At 32.4% G+C, this 16,035-nt stretch overlaps 2 protein-coding genes across 2 annotated transcripts in view; one reads left to right on the top strand and one right to left on the bottom strand.

Moving 5' to 3' along the window:
* Positions 1 to 10,196: 10,196 nt before the first annotated feature.
* LOC145190508 (uncharacterized) overlaps positions 10,197 to 16,035 on the bottom strand; it is a 14,443-nt gene continuing 8,604 nt past the window's right edge. The window contains exon 3 of the transcript XR_016453538.1: positions 10,197 to 10,852. The gene's annotated coding sequence lies outside the window, so the exon portion shown is untranslated. The remainder of the gene's footprint in view (positions 10,853 to 16,035) is intronic.
* LOC149887111 (uncharacterized) lies at positions 14,384 to 15,949 on the top strand. The gene is made up of 4 exons (XM_090091144.1): positions 14,384 to 14,540; positions 14,650 to 14,699; positions 14,859 to 14,942; positions 15,295 to 15,949. Exons 1-4 carry the CDS (start codon positions 14,493 to 14,495, stop codon positions 15,578 to 15,580), a joined length of 468 nt encoding a protein of 155 aa, XP_089947270.1. The 5' UTR covers positions 14,384 to 14,492; the 3' UTR covers positions 15,581 to 15,949.

The raw sequence follows: 16,035 nt of genomic DNA, 5'->3' as shown, positions 1-16,035 counted from the left end.
TTCCTGCCATCGCTTTGTAAAGAGACTTGTATTCTACCACCTCACCCGTTTCAATGTTGGTTATTCTCACAGTGATGGGTTTTTTCTTAACAAAACTAAGCCATTCCCATTTTGGATCAACAGGTTTTTTTTCTTTTGGAGGAGGCTTTACTTTTTTTTCTTTTGCTCTTTCTAAAATCTCATCTTTACTGATCAAACTATTTTCAACCGCAAGCATCATCAACGTTATTAAATCATCTGCTGTTTTACTAACGCCGTTTTCATTCAACAAATTTTTCAAATACGATGTTGTATATCTCATTTTATTATAACAAGATTTTTTTTAAGTCAATTCAAAAATCATGATTCTTTAGAATACTCTCCAATGACTGGTCTTGTGTTTTTTATTGCTTTCACAAGCTCATCCTTTTTCATTTCCGAGTAACCTTTTATCGCATGGTTTTTACCTAATTCACGCAATTCTTTTACCGTTTTGCTATCCATTTTTTTATTCAGATAAAAAACTAATAAACAGCAGTCATGTTGGTTCCATCTGAAACAAATTTAAGCAGTTTGTCAGAAATAACCACTGCAAAAATAACTGTATTTGCAATAGTTGAAGTTCGAAATTTAAGGTTTACCACTAATTCAGCTGTTTCCGACGCCACTCTTTCTTTTTGCTTGCTGATATCCACAAAGAACAACGGATATAATTTTATATATTCAAGCAAGGTTAACCCTGATTGACAAACAAGATCATTTGTGCCGTAATATTTTTCATCAAAAGAGAACGCATCTGAATAAGCCATAACCACTCTCTTTTCTCCAAAATTCAAGTCGTAATTGTAATTTGGATACTTTATTCCATTAACAGTCACGTAAAAATTGCTAACATCACAATGGTCGAATAGTGACGGATTAACTGTTTGACTGGAATTTCTGTTTGTCTGAAGTCCGAACAAGATAAATCTTGGAATGCTTTTGTCAGTGACTCTTCCAAGCGACCAGGTAAATTCTGTTTGACCGGCTGGAATAAGCTGTCTTTCACATTTGTTTGATTTATAAGCCACTTGAATGGGGATTTTTTGAGCTATTAAATTCATGAAATCAGTCTTTTTCGAAATATCCAATTCAACGCGAGGCATATAAAGTCTGAATTTTTTAAGGTTGATCATTCCTGCACTAACACTTTCCGCTCTATAAATTGCATCATCGCATTCTTTCTTTGTAAAGGTGATGGTATGTCTAAACCCATAAACAACTTTGTCATAGGTTTCGCAAAATCCAAAAATGTGTTTCAACGGAATTTTAAACGAAAAAGCTCCAACGGATGTAGTGTCTGCAAACAAGTGGTCTCGTCTAACATTGAATCCTGAATTTCCAACAAGATTTGACGTATCCATATACCACATCTGATTTAATCCATCAGCAAACTGAAATCCATAAGGATATTTCATCAATCCAAGTATGGTGGTGGCTGGACCTGGATACATCACTCTTTCCACTTGCTCTCCCGACAAGTCATAAGTCACATCATTAAACAAATACATCAAAGCGTTGTTCACCAGTGCAATGTTGTCTTTAGCATCATAAAAGGTTCCATCGCTCTTTTTCAACACTCCTTCAATAAGAATGTAAGCCTCTGATGGTACTGTTTGAATCGATTGGCAGTCAATCTCAAAAGTAATCGTGCCTGAAGAATTTAAATCGAGATTGGTTGGAAGGTACTCAAAAAAATCAACTTTTTCAATACCAATATCATACTCTGGGTTCTCAGTCACTCTTAATCGCTCAGTACTTATCATTTTTTATATAATAAAAAAAATATTTAATTCATTTAAATGTCTCTCATTGCAAGTCATCGCAACAAAATGCTATCTTCATACTATTTTCATGCCCTGTCCCATTTTCACCAGGTCTTGGATTCGAATCGCGTTCTTTTTAGACATTTTCTTAATTTGAATAGATGAACCAGTCTTTAATTTCTCAATGGTCTTTTTACCTTTATCAATAGCTACATCTTTAGCAGCGGAAATGGCTGAAAGGGCTAACTCTGTCCCAGCAGATTTTGCAGCTGTAATCGCTTCTTGTCCAATTTTACTTGTTGCAGCATTTTTAAGCAAATTCACTGTTGCTTTTGACACACTTGACGCAGCTGCTCTTTTTATGAAATTTTTAATCATGTCTACAATACCACCTCCACCAACAACGTTCTTTTTCACATATCTTCTTTTGTTCACAATGAGCATTTTTAAAATAAAACACTTTTTTTAAATAATTTTATCAATAGTGCTCATTAACGATTTATATTCCTCTTTATTAATCTCCCCCTGTCTCAACAGCTCATCGCAAATAGCAACAGCCACATTTCTTGACTCTTTATTCCCAGCATGCCATGCAGCTACACTCAATTCAAGCTTTTCCACCAACGCATTAGGATTGCCTGGAAGAATAATGACACCACGACCTTTTTTACCTTTTTCAATACGCATCATTTTTTCCCAAATAGGAGCAATAAGTTGCTGATACTTTGGTCTTCTTGATGATTTCGGTTTATGCGGTTGCGAATCAGATCTTATAGCATCACTATCCATTAAAATTTTTTCATAATTTTGCAAATCTTCATCGGTATAACTCTTTGGTATTGTTAATTCAGTCATCAGTTCCCAAAGACCTTTTGTTCCTTCATACCTTTCATCACCAACAATGATATCATTTCCATCTATTTCAACCTCCATTTTTCCAATGTACATTTTATCTCCAACTTTGTTCACTTCGAAAGGCTTTTTCTTTTTTTGATCGACTGACAGGCTTTTGATCATCTTTTAATTGCTATCGATGATGGGCTTAAACAGCTTGCTCACATCAGCTTGAAAATTCGTATCTGAAATATTGTCATTCACGCTGTTCTGATAAATCCTCTTTCGTCTATCATAAATTTCTTTCAAAATTTCATCCCTTTTATTCGGATCGTGTATTTTAAAGAAAAACATCTTTTTAAAATACGTGGAAAAAAAACATAAATTGGTTTTACGATTATGTTGATCCTTTTTAAAATACGTGGAAAAAAAACATAAATTGGTTTTACGACTACGTTGATCCTTTCTTAAACATGTTATTGAACGTTTGAATCGCATCTTCTCTTCCTTTTTGAATCAAGTTTTCTTTAGTAACTTCATCTATTCCGTTTTTGGCTTTGACTCGTATTTCCTCCATCAAGGATTTAAATTTTTGAAGCTCACCAAGAATCAATTGAAATTCTGAATCGTTTATTTTTCCATCCATCAACGCTTTGGAAATGTGCTCGCTAATCGTATTCAATTTCGACTCAGCCAACACTTTGATCTTTTCATGCTTCTCCGCTTTCAATGCCAGTTTTTTTTTGACTTGCCCTCCTACAATGGATAAAAAACCCATGCCAATAGCCACACCTTCACACGCAATCGCAACAGGACTGGCAATAATGGTTGATAAAAGCCCAATTCCAGTCACACCTAAAGCAATGCATAAGGCTTGCATTGTTTTATCCACATTAGAAATGATCCTAAACACGCGATGATACTTTTTGCTCAGATGAACTCGCTTTGCTTTTTCACTCTCTATCTCTTTCTGAATTTCGCTTATTTTCTGAAGACGGTAAACATGCTCTCCTTCTTCTATAGGAGCTGATGGAAGAACTGGATAAAGTTTTTCATTCAATATTTCCATTTTTATTAAGAAAAAAACTATTTTAAATCAATGTAACTAATCTTACAAAGTTTTTCTCCTTTTTTAACAATCACGTCCTGTTTGCTGTTACTATTCACGTCCATAATAACATCATCTACAGACTCTGAAATAATAACTTCGTTTTTTCTATAATTCAATTGATCAGTAATTTTATTCATTAATGTTATCACTGCAACACCTTTCTCCAAATTCAGCCCAATGGATAAAGCTATCATTGTATGTGAGAGAGCAGCAAATTTAATGTCTTTCTGAGCAAAAATCTCATATTGTTCGTTAACGTTGAAATAAGGTGGATGATCTAACGTTTTCGTAGACACAATAATGTTACTCGGTCTTCTTTCCTCCAACTCTCTAACTCTCTCTTCCAAAATTTGTAATTGCAAATCCAAACTGTGGACTTCTGCTGAGACAACATTTCTAAAAAAACTTGTGAGGAGCATGCATTTTACATATTAAAATCAAATTTTTAGATCATTTTTGCAAACTTAACAATTCATTATTATCTACCCATGAATTAAACGAGTCTGGATATCCCAACCATTTGACTAACGACTTGCTCTTGGTTTTGCGAATGATTTTTTCAATTCTGAATGTGTCTTGATGTGTCTTTTGCATCTCCTGCTCGTAAAAGGTGCCTTGAATTTCTTCACCGTTAGCGTCAGAGATTTTATACGTGGGCGGATTCGTATACTGAACTTTTGACACTGTAAAAACCTTCTCTGTCCATCTCGGTGTATACCCCTTTTCAAAATGTGATTTCTTTTTAGTGATCCTCACTTTATCTCCAATGGAAAATTTAGGTTCTTGTCTTTCTGTTCTCACCTTTCCATTTAGATTCATCCATACCCTGCTTTTATTCTTTTCATCGCTAGCTTCAACTGGAGTCATTTTAATGGAAGAGTGTTTGGTGTGGTTGTAGTTATCAACCATTTTGTCTAAAACGTCAATGTATTTATTGGTGTTGTTAGCTGAAAAGTATTTAAACATTTTCTCTTTCATTGTTCTATTCCATCGTTCAACAACAGAACTTTTTTCTTCATTTTCAGTGGAGTATAATTGCACACCTAGAGCTTTTACATGCTTGTTATAAAACTCTTTTCCTTTATCCACCCACATTTTGACACACTTTCTCTCCTCAAATATTTTGCTTAGAGCGTTAGCTACATCAACTCCAGTTTTACTCTTTAACGGAACAATCCATCCATACTTTGAAAACACATCGATCACCATGAGCAAGTATTTAATTCCGTTGTTGAATTTTGAAAACGACTGCATGTCAACCAAATCTACAGCCCATATTTCATCAATGTCATTCACAAACACTTTTCTTCTTCTGAAATGATGTATTACTGGTTTATGAAGCTCGTTTGCAAGTTGATCCGTCCATTTCAAATCGCTCACACCAAATCCTTTTGTTGCTGAAGATGATCCATGCGATGAAACAAACTTGCATTTGGTAGTCCCGCAAGAGTCGCAAATCCCTTTTAACATATGTCTGTTGTTTTTTGTGATTTCGTTTTTCAAGTGAATGGTTTCAGTCTCTCTTCTACACTTAACGCAGTACATTTTAACATATATAAAAAAGTTTATATAAAAAATGGAAGTGATGAATTTGTCGTGTAAAATTGGGAAAACCAAAAGAAACAACAGCAAGCTTTTACCAAGAAGCATTCGAGGAATCATCGTTGGAAAGTCCGGTTGCGGAAAAACAACGTTGCTCTTAAATTTACTTTTAAGACCTGGGTGGCTAGATTACAACCGCTTGCAAGTCTTTGGCAAATCACTATTTCAACCTGAATACAAAATACTCAAAAGATCCTTCGAAAATAAACTTCCTAAAAAGGATATTGTTGATTTGTTAACGGATGATGTACAAGACGAAATGGAAAAATTGAATTTAAACCCTGAAGATGTTATTGAGGAAATTTCAAAAAAATATTCCGACAATGATGATATGGAGTGTCAATTCTTTGAAACGGCTGATGATGTGTCTGAACCTGAATCCTTAGACTCAACCAAAAACAATTTGATGATCTTTGACGATTTGCAATTAACCAATCAAAACAAGTGCGAAAAATATTACATCCGAGGAAGACATTCTAACGTCGACTGCTTTTACCTCGCTCAAAACTATTTTGAGATTCCAAGACATACCATCTGAGAAAATGCCAACTTTATCTGCCTCTTTAAACAAGACCAAAAAAGCGTTAATCACATTTATCAAGATCACGTTTCCTGCGATATGAAAATAGAAGAACTTAAAACCTTTTGCAATCATTGCTGGAATGAACCTCACGGATTTGCCGTCATCGATCTCTCTTCTAAAAAGAACGAGGGAAAGTACCGAAGCGGATTTGACGATTTTTTATTTTTCTAAAACAATTTAAAAAATAATTCTTATTTAAAAAATGTCAGGTATAATCATCGATGTAGATGGAAAATCAAGTGTTATCACCACTTATTTTTTGGATAAAATCGTTTTGACGAAGGAAAAAGTTATGAAATGGCTTTTCTCGGTCTTGAGACTTACAACAGCATTCCAAATGTAAGCAGTAAAAACAATTCTTTCAAATACAGCATGAACAATGGAGCTAATTGGGAAAACATTATCATTCCATCAGGAAGCTATGACATTAAAGACATCAATGAGTATTTGCAAAGGTCTATTTTAAACACAATAAAAACAGCTCAACGTGGAAGTTATATTATTGCAAATAAAATTAATTACTCTCCAAACAACCTTCAAATTGGAATCAATCTTAATACTTTAAAATCAACCATTAAACTTGGCTTGAATTATTTGATTGACTTTAACGTGGAGAACAGCATCTCTTCAGTTTTAGGGTTGACTAAAAGAAAATTAAACTCCAATTCCGAATACGAGTCGGATCATATCGTTAGAATTTCAAGCATTAACACCATCAGAATCGTTAACAACGTGATCGGATCATCCTATATTAATGGAACCCAATTAAATTGCATTTACTCGTTTTATCCAAATGTTAGTCCAGGCTATAAAATCATCGAGAGACCAATGCATTTGATTTATCTTCCTGTTAAACTGTTTGAAATTTCAACAATGGTTACTCGCATCATTGATCAGAATGGAGATTTGGTTGATTTTCGTGGAGAGGATATTACAATACGATATCATATTCGAGAAGTGAAATAAATAATTTTTAATACATAAAAAATGAGCAATTATCAAAATATCAAAATTAATATCTCGCAGAGCCAATCTAATAAAATTAAAAAAGCCATTCAAGACAAAACCAATGCTAGCATTAAGCTTTCTCATCAAGACTTGAACGGTAAACATGTTCTCGCTATCACTAATGTGCAATTGAACAAAATTAAAAAAGCGTATGAAACTGGAAAAGAGGTCACTCTTAAATTGAGCAAAAGACAAATTGCATACAACTCGAAAGTCGAAGGTGGCTTCATTGGGGCTCTTTTACCGTTATTAGGAACTCTAGCCACAAAGGTTGTTCCTGCTCTTGCCACTGGTCTGCTTTCAGGTGTTGGAGCCTCTGCCGGCTCTGCCATGGTGGATGGAATCGCTGGGCGAGGTCTTTTTTACCTGAGCAAAAATGGAAAAGGAATGAAGATAAAAACTTTAGGTGGAGATGGATTGTTTATCACCCCATGGACTAAAAATGTTCACGGTGATGGACTCTTCATTAAAACTGGAAAAGGTTATAAATATGCTGGTTCTGGATTATTACTCGGTCCAAACTCACCCTTCTCAAGCATTCCTTTTTTAGGCGCCATTCTCTGAAACTTCTTTCACCTTTTTTCAAAAACTTGGATAAACTTTTTAAGAAATTAAAAAAATGATCGACTTTCAATGGATTGACGTAGAAGGAATTGTTTTACCTAATGAGGCTTTAACTAACTTTCAATTGATAAAGGCTGCTAAACAGTTAAAATTGAAAAACGTTAGAGGTGTTTTTGTGAGGGATGAATTGCCAAAAAAGACAATGAAAAAAGAATGTGGAATCGTGAATACGGGAGATTCAAGCACTGGTGGGTTTCATTGGGTGTGTTGGTTTAAAGACGGCGATAAGAAATACAGTTTTGACTCTTATGCTCAGCCTCCTCTTGTAGAGCTCATTGATTATTTGAAAAGTCCTATCTTTTATAACAGTGAAAGAGTGCAATTTGGTAACACTTCTTATTGTGGTCATTTGTGTCTTTACGTTTTAAAAAAATTGAATGAAGGGCTTGATTTTCAAGAAGTTATCAATACCTTGTGGTGAAATTTTTAAAGAATAAAGTTTTTTTAAAAATAACAAACCATGGAGAATATTCTAAAACGCGTTGATGTTAGGCTTATCACCACTAGAAAAGAAGCTCTAAAATTATCAAGAAAACCTAATTATGAGCGAAATACCATTTTTGATGAAAACCTAATCGCCATCCACATGAAAAGAACAAGTGTCTTTTACGACAAGCCTGTTTTCTTGGGAATGAGCATCCTAGACATCAGCAAAACTCTCATGTTTCAGCACCACTACGACTACATGAAGCCTAAATACGGGGATAAGCTGAAATTGTTAATGACTGATACTGACTCTCTGTTTTACGAAATCGAAACGGAAGATTTTTATCAGGACATTGCCGACGATGTAGAAAACAAGTTTGACACTAGCGAATTTCCTAAAGATCATCCTGCCATTCAAAACGCTGGGCTTAAGGTTGGTTTAAACAAAAAAGTTATTGGAATGTTCAAGGACGAGACTGCTGGTAAGCAAATTAAAGAGTTTGTTGGGCTTCGACCTAAACTCTACTCCTATGAGGTCTTTAATGAAATAAAAGATCACAAAAAATGCAAAGGCATTCAGAAATGCGTTGCTGAAAATCGCATCACTCATCAAGATTATAAAGACTGCTTAATGAACAAGACAGAAAAGCTTGCAACCATGAACGTTATCCGTTCCCATCTTCACAATGTCTACACTGAAGAAATCAACAAAGTAGCACTCAGCGCTGACGACGATAAAAGATTCATCTTGGAAGACGGAATACATACGCTAGCCATTGGACACTACAAAATCAGATCCATTCCTTAACATTGCAGAAAGAAATAATTTTAGAACGGAAAAAAAACACGACGCCATCTTGTATGCTAGGATTAAGTATAGGAATATATCAATGGCTCAGAACCGCCTTTTCCTAAAAAATTAAACCTGATAAGAATATTCTCGGCACCATCTCGGATAACATCGAACCCCCCAATATAATACGGTATCAATGTCCTAGAACCCTTAAGTATGGGAAGGGTATCAATGGCTCAGAATCCGCTTTTCCTAGTAGTCATGTATTTTTACTCAAATGTATAGGTAAAAACAAACATCCCAGAAAAAAAAAACTTTTTTCATTTAACTTCCCTCCTGGACCTGCGAAATCGGCTGTTTTTGATGGTTTTTAAGAACTTCTTTTTCCAAAAAAGTGCTTTGGGAGTAAGGATTGAAGTGGTCCTGCTGAGCTCAAACTTTTTGGGAGTTTTTTTTTTAATATTTGCCCCAAATCTAGAGTGTATGGTATTTTAGATTTAAAAATTTCCTCGAAATGCCTCCCCCTAATGGTATATGTCTCACCATATATTATTAATGGAATTTTTTATCAATTCGTATGAGTTAAAAGTTTTAAAGATTGGAAAGTTGAGGAGGAGGAGGCAAATAAGAAAATTTTCCAACATCGTGGCCAGTCTTTTGTTCTTAAAGCGAGAAGAAATAAAAATTAAAGAGTAAATTCAGAATGTTTTTGGAATTTCAAAAGAATATCAAGTTCATCAAGAAAAAGAGCACATCAACAGAAAATTATTGAGGTGGAACCATCTTCTGTCTGCCCTATTCTGACAATTCAAAAATATTTTGTATTCAATTTTTTCTCAAAAGACTGATATAGAAGTTTGTACTTCCTTCGTTATTTTTCATTTTAATGAAAAAATAAGCGCCAATGCTTACATCAACAAAAACTTTTAAACAATTATTTAAAATGTTTAAATAATTATTTCAGAGTAACACAACTTTATAACAAAGATTACTTAGAGTAAACTGGGGGGAGAGTAAAAAAAAAAAAGAGAACGATTTTTAGCAATTTTTTGCTTAAAAATTTTATACATAAAAATTGTGTACTTTTCTACTAAAACTACACTTTTTTTAAATGTGTACTTTTCAAAAAATTTTTTTATTACGAACTTTAATATAACATAATTTTGTTTTTACGAACCTTAACATAACATAGAGATTGCTTTAACCTTAACATGTCATAAAGATTGCTTAGAGTAAACTGGGGAAGAGTAAACAAAAAAAAAAAAGAAAGTTTTTTGCAAATTTCGTTTCTTTTGCATTTATTTAATGCTAAAAAAAAAAACAACTTCAGAAAAGTTTTGGTGTCATGTAGTGGAGAATTTTTGCTCTATTTAAAAGTATAACAATCATTTTTAAAAATTTACCTGCGAAGACTCTCTTTTCAAAAATGAATTTGCAAGTTCCGAAAAAAAGTTGTGAACCGAAAAATTGAAGAAATGTTTATCGAGGGAAGTAAACATGCTAATTGGTCATACTTATGCGTTCATATGAGCAAAGCTAAATTAATTAATAATCGATAATTAACTTAAACGTAAATAAATTTAAAATCTAAAAAATTTTAAAACAAATGCGTCTCGTGCTTATATTTGTATTAAAAATATAGTTCGGTGAAGCTTTACAAGATGCCAAAGCCAATTCTTTACAAGCTTGTGCACAAACGAAGTCCAATCACATGATAGAAGTACAGCAACCGTGCTGAGTACAGAGTTTAAATTTTTTCTTCTTTTATCAAATTAGCTAATCAGTCTAGTCGATTACGGATTTGGTAGAACGTTTTCTGATGTCATCACAATAGGTGGGAGCTATTTGGTATCTACAAATCAAAGTCATAGGTTTTCAAATAACGGTACACCAGAACGAGATTAGTGGACGGACAAATCACATGTTACTTCTAATGTTGCACATATTTGCATTAACAGTAACATCAGACTGATATGATTACCGGCTCATCCGTTTCACATTCTTCAGCGTTAAGACGTAGGTGTATATTGTTACGTTTGAGGAGTTTGGCGCAAAATACTTACAGAATTTTATGCAGCTACAAATTCCTACAAATGAACAAAACAAAGTTTTATTCAACTATAAGGTAAACTTGTTAGCTCCGGTGACGGATTTACATGAACACAAATAATCGCTTGATTTCAAAACACTGGTTTGTTTCTAGTTGTTCAACAAAATTGAAAGTTGCTCAAATATTTTAAGTGGCATTTTAGCCTGTTTCATCGTTTTCTTCCAATCCTGCTTCATTATTCTCATCCTAGCCTACATCATCTAACATTAGTCAGCAACAAACTCAAACGATTCGCCAAATGGCGTTGTTATGTTTTGAATTTAAAAATAACCAATGATTCCTACTAAAACGTATCACATGTTGCAACACTTCACAGAAAGGCTCGAAGGCAATTTGAAAAAATTGTTGAAAGTTTTATAGAGCCACTAAGTTGACACCCTCAAAAAAAACCAAAAGAAAGCCAGTGCCTAAGTACATATGAGGGGCTCGAGAAACTAAAGCAAAAAAATAATACTAAAAAGTCAAAGCAATTAAAGAATCGCAAGATTGACTTTGATGAAGCTTCAAATGAAACTCAGTAATTCATTCAAAAAACATTCAAAAAACGAAAACGAGACAAAAACATCAAGAGGTCCAAAAAGTGTCGCACAGTTTTGGAAGAAACATTCCCAACTCAAAACAACACCTGGCGCCAATGTAAATTTTTTAGTTTCAAGTCTTGGGTTTGTCACCATGTTAACCCAAAAACTAAAAAAATGGTGAAGAGTTTGCTGATGAAAGCCTCTGATACAAACTCAAATTAAAGTTAATTAACAAAAAGTTTTTTTGGTTTATCAAAAACTTTTAATAAGATTATTTTTTAATTCTTTTTTTTAATTATTAACATTTCTTGAATTTCTTAATATCTTACTTTAGTTGTTATCATTTACAGAAATGCTTTTTTGGTATTTGTTGCAGCAAATGTGGTAGTGATTGATGAAAAATCTAACCTGGGCACAAGCCTTCAGTTGTAGCCACAGATACAGGCAAAGTAAGAAATATGTGCAATGCAACACAAACATTTGGGAAAGTTTAGAGAAATCCAATTTCAAGCATCACCGGAAACAAATAGTCTTTCAAAAAACAGATCGGCAGCAGAGGAAAGGTCTTCATTACTTTGAATATTGAACTGTCATAGGAATCCATATAGGGTGCAGATATATCTACTTTGTGGAGCTCTTTTGCCTGATTACTGGAACCGAAGAATGCTTATCCACGCTCAGAAAGAAATAGCACGACATCAAGTATTCTTCGTAGAGTCTTCATCCAGTAACTGCTTTCAGCAGAAAGTTCTGTTAATAGAAGGTGATCAACAGACTTTTCAACTCTAACTATTTTACTGGCTGATATCCATTCTAGATAATTTTTTTTATTTAAAGTTGAGTGTTCATAAGACGGTATCTTATGTTTTAGCTTTCTATCTTCTCACAATATTCTGTCCAGATTAATCACTGAAAGATGACTGATTTGCATTACTTTCGTTGCCAATAAAGCACGGTACACAATACATAAATTCCTTCTCTTTATTCCAACATAACCAGTCTCTTGTGCATGTCTCACTATTTAGAAGAGTTTTGGTGAGCGCAAAGGAAACACACTATGAGCTCGTGAAATGGTGCAGGGAATATTGAAGCAATTCTTTTTAATAAACAGGTTCATTTAGGTTGAACAAAGAAATATCACTATTTGCACTTCGGCCATCAGATTGTGTCACTAAAGTTTTCTTAGACTACGGCAAGTGATATTGTTGAGCGAATAAAGCAAATAATTTTATGCTCCTCCTTTTATTGACTGTTTCATTTTTTAATCACTTGCTTACTTGCACCACTTTCAAATATTCTCTTTGTGAGTTAATTAACCAAGCAAAACATAAAACAAACAGAAATTGTAAATAAGTAGTTAATATTATTTTTATTATATGATTTTTTCCGGTCATAAAAACAACGGATAATCATTTTCACCATAAACATCATGTTAAAATTTAAATAAATGATAAATAGGTTGTTTTTACATAAATATTAATAACTGTTGTAATAATTACAATAAAATTAGAGTAGTATTGAATCATAGTACTGATACATTTGTTAAGATTTATAGTATAATGTCTAAATTTTTTATTCTTTATAGTTTTAGAGGTCCCTATTAATCATGAGGCCCATGCCAAATGGCCCCAGAGCCTTTCCTCTGATATGACCTGCATACATACATACATACATACATACATACATACATACATACATACATACATACATACATACATACATACATACATACATACATACATACATACATACATACATACATACATACATACATACATACATACATACATACATACATACATACATACATACATACATACATACATACATACATACATACATACATACATACATACATACATACATACATACATACATACATACATACATACATACATACATACATACATACATACATACATACATACATACATACATACATACATACATACATACATACATACATACATACATACATACATACATACATACATACATACATACATACATACATACATACATACATACATACATACATACATACATACATACATACATACATACATACATACATACATACATACATACATACATACATACATACATACATACATACATACATACATACATACATACATACATACATACATACATACATACATACATACATACATACATACATACATACATACATACATACATACATACATACATACATACATACATACATACATACATACATACATACATACATACATACATACATACATACATACATACATACATACATACATACATACATACATACATACATACATACATACATTTTTACATGCCCCTTCTTTGATGTTCTAAAACATGGTGTTCTAAAACATAAAACATAAAGCACCTTTGGAGATTTGTACTTTATGATAAAATAAAAAATTTATCCAACGATATTGAAAAACTTTGCAAAATTTTTTAAACTTGATAATAAATAAAAAAAGATAAATAGTTTTGTTTACTAAAAAAAAAGTTTTTTGTTATAGGAATCTTTAAGCCATCTAAATTTGAAAAAATTAGGAAAACGCGCATTATAAAAACCTTAATTACGTTGAGTTTCTTTGTTTTCTTTGAGCGACTAGCGTTTGAAAAAGCAAGAGTTAAATATATATATATATTTTTTAACGTCTGGGAAATTTTCGTTGTTTGAAGGTAGTAAGATTAAATTATATAAAATAAAGCAAAATATAAAAGTAAATAGCAAAATATGGCATTAAAAATATATTTATCAAGAGCATCGATATATACAAGAACATGCATATGTATATTAAGAACATACCTTTCATAGATTAAAACTTTAATAGATCAAGAAATTTATTCTGTCGGAGTTTTTTGCTCTAAATTATCCATCCATATTTATTCATTTTCATCCATGCGTACAATTTTTGCATTGATTTTTGGAACAAATGGTATTATTTATTAATTTTAAGATCTGTTTGAAAAGAGTGTATTTCGATATGAGCTGTTGGAATTTTTAAGTTGTGTGATACGGACTGAAAAACAATTTGAATTTACTACAAGATTAATACAAGATAAATACAAGATGAACACAAGATGAATACAAGAATCTTTGCCTTGATACTCTCGCTTTTTCCGAAAACAGTAAAAAAAATTTAGCTTTTTATTTTCCTAAAAGTTTAAGTCTGCGTAAAGTTATAAGGGTTTAGAAAAAAAAATTGCACACGATTTCTAAAATTTTTAATATATTTAGGTTAAAACTGAATGTAGGGAACTGATTGGAGGACTGTACCAAGAAACGCCGTAATGATAAGTTTACAGTACTTTACGGATAGATATTTCCGATTTCTTTTGTCAACCCGTGTGCTGATTTAGGAAAGATTTCTATGAATGTTATTTAACTAACGAATATTAATTTAATAAAAATAGAGTTGTTTTCCGTAAGTAACTTTCACTTTTTAGATGCGAAGCCAATGAAACACTGGTAGAATACACAAAAAAATCGTTTGAAAATGATGAGCATAATTTTATGGCATGGCACGCATGGTAAGGTTTTTTACTAATCGTATATAACACATGTGCTCATTTTTGGGAGAAACTAACAAAATAGATTTATTCTTGAATAGAAGATATCAAAATATTATAAGCATCAATATTATAAAATATTATAAGCATCCAATAGCATACAGCAACTGTTAAAAAAGCCATTCAGTGATATTTATAAAAAAACTATTTTGAATAAAGAAAATCTGTTTATATTATTTTATTTGTCATATCCGGTCCGTTTTCTAAGCAAGGAAGAATAAATGTAGTATAAAATAGTTTGAATTAATTTGATCTGTAAAGATAAAAAATCAATTTTAAATAAATTTTTGACGGTCTAATATTTTTTTCTTAGGACAATTATTGCACTTATTTTGGCGTTGGTAATCAGCTGCAGCGGGTTTTTTTTACTAAGAAAATATCGCAGATTTAACGGGGTTCAGACGAATGTCTTATTTCAAATTAAAAAAACCCCAACAACGAAGACCCCAACTGTTGAATTGTTCAGAGCAAATTCCTACTACGAACCTCAAAGTAAAAGTGACTCTTTAATTTATTCTAACACCAGTAATGAAACATCAAACACAATCTCAACACCACTCACATCAAGAAACGTCTTAAGTATGAATCCATACGAATGATGCTGAAGCATCAGAATAGTTGCGACGAGCAATAAATAACTTTTGAACTTGCACACAACGTAGTATTTAATATATAGACCGAACGACGAAAAAAACTTTCTATAAAAAAAAAAGACTCTTTGTCTTAGATATAAAATATGAAGCAAAAGCCTGCTTTACTCGTTTAAAGTTTTCGTTTTAGAAGACTTTATGCAATGGTTACAAAGAAAATATTTTACGTAACCTCTCTAAGTCTAGAAAGCTTACCTAAAAGTATGAGCTATGGATTATCGAGTTTAAATATTTGAGTTGGAATATTTGAGTTGGAATATTTGAGTTGGAATAGATTTGGCAAGTTTAAAAAACAAAGATAAAGAAATATTCAGAGTATAACGAGGCTTATTTTATCTTATATTTATTTGATGCTTTAGCCGAATCTATAATAGTGAAAGAATCCTTAACAATATAAAAAATTC

This window comes from Hydra viridissima, unplaced genomic scaffold (genome assembly GCF_058129835.1).
Source record: "Hydra viridissima isolate aposymbiotic clone 2 unplaced genomic scaffold, HvirCarnegie_v1 scaffold_6, whole genome shotgun sequence".
Lineage (NCBI taxonomy): Eukaryota > Metazoa > Cnidaria > Hydrozoa > Anthoathecata > Hydridae > Hydra > Hydra viridissima.
This window is presented reverse-complemented; position numbering and strand designations above follow the sequence as displayed.

Coding starts and splice junctions, on each gene's coding strand:
- LOC149887111 (XM_090091144.1), top strand. CDS start 14,493: ATGAATACAAGAATCTTTGCCTTGATACTCTCGCTTTTTCCGAAAACA. Junction 14,541..14,649: donor TCTCGCTTTTTCCGAAAACA/GTAAAAAAAATT, acceptor TAATATATTTAG/GTTAAAACTGAATGTAGGGA. Junction 14,700..14,858: donor GGACTGTACCAAGAAACGCC/GTAATGATAAGT, acceptor TTCACTTTTTAG/ATGCGAAGCCAATGAAACAC.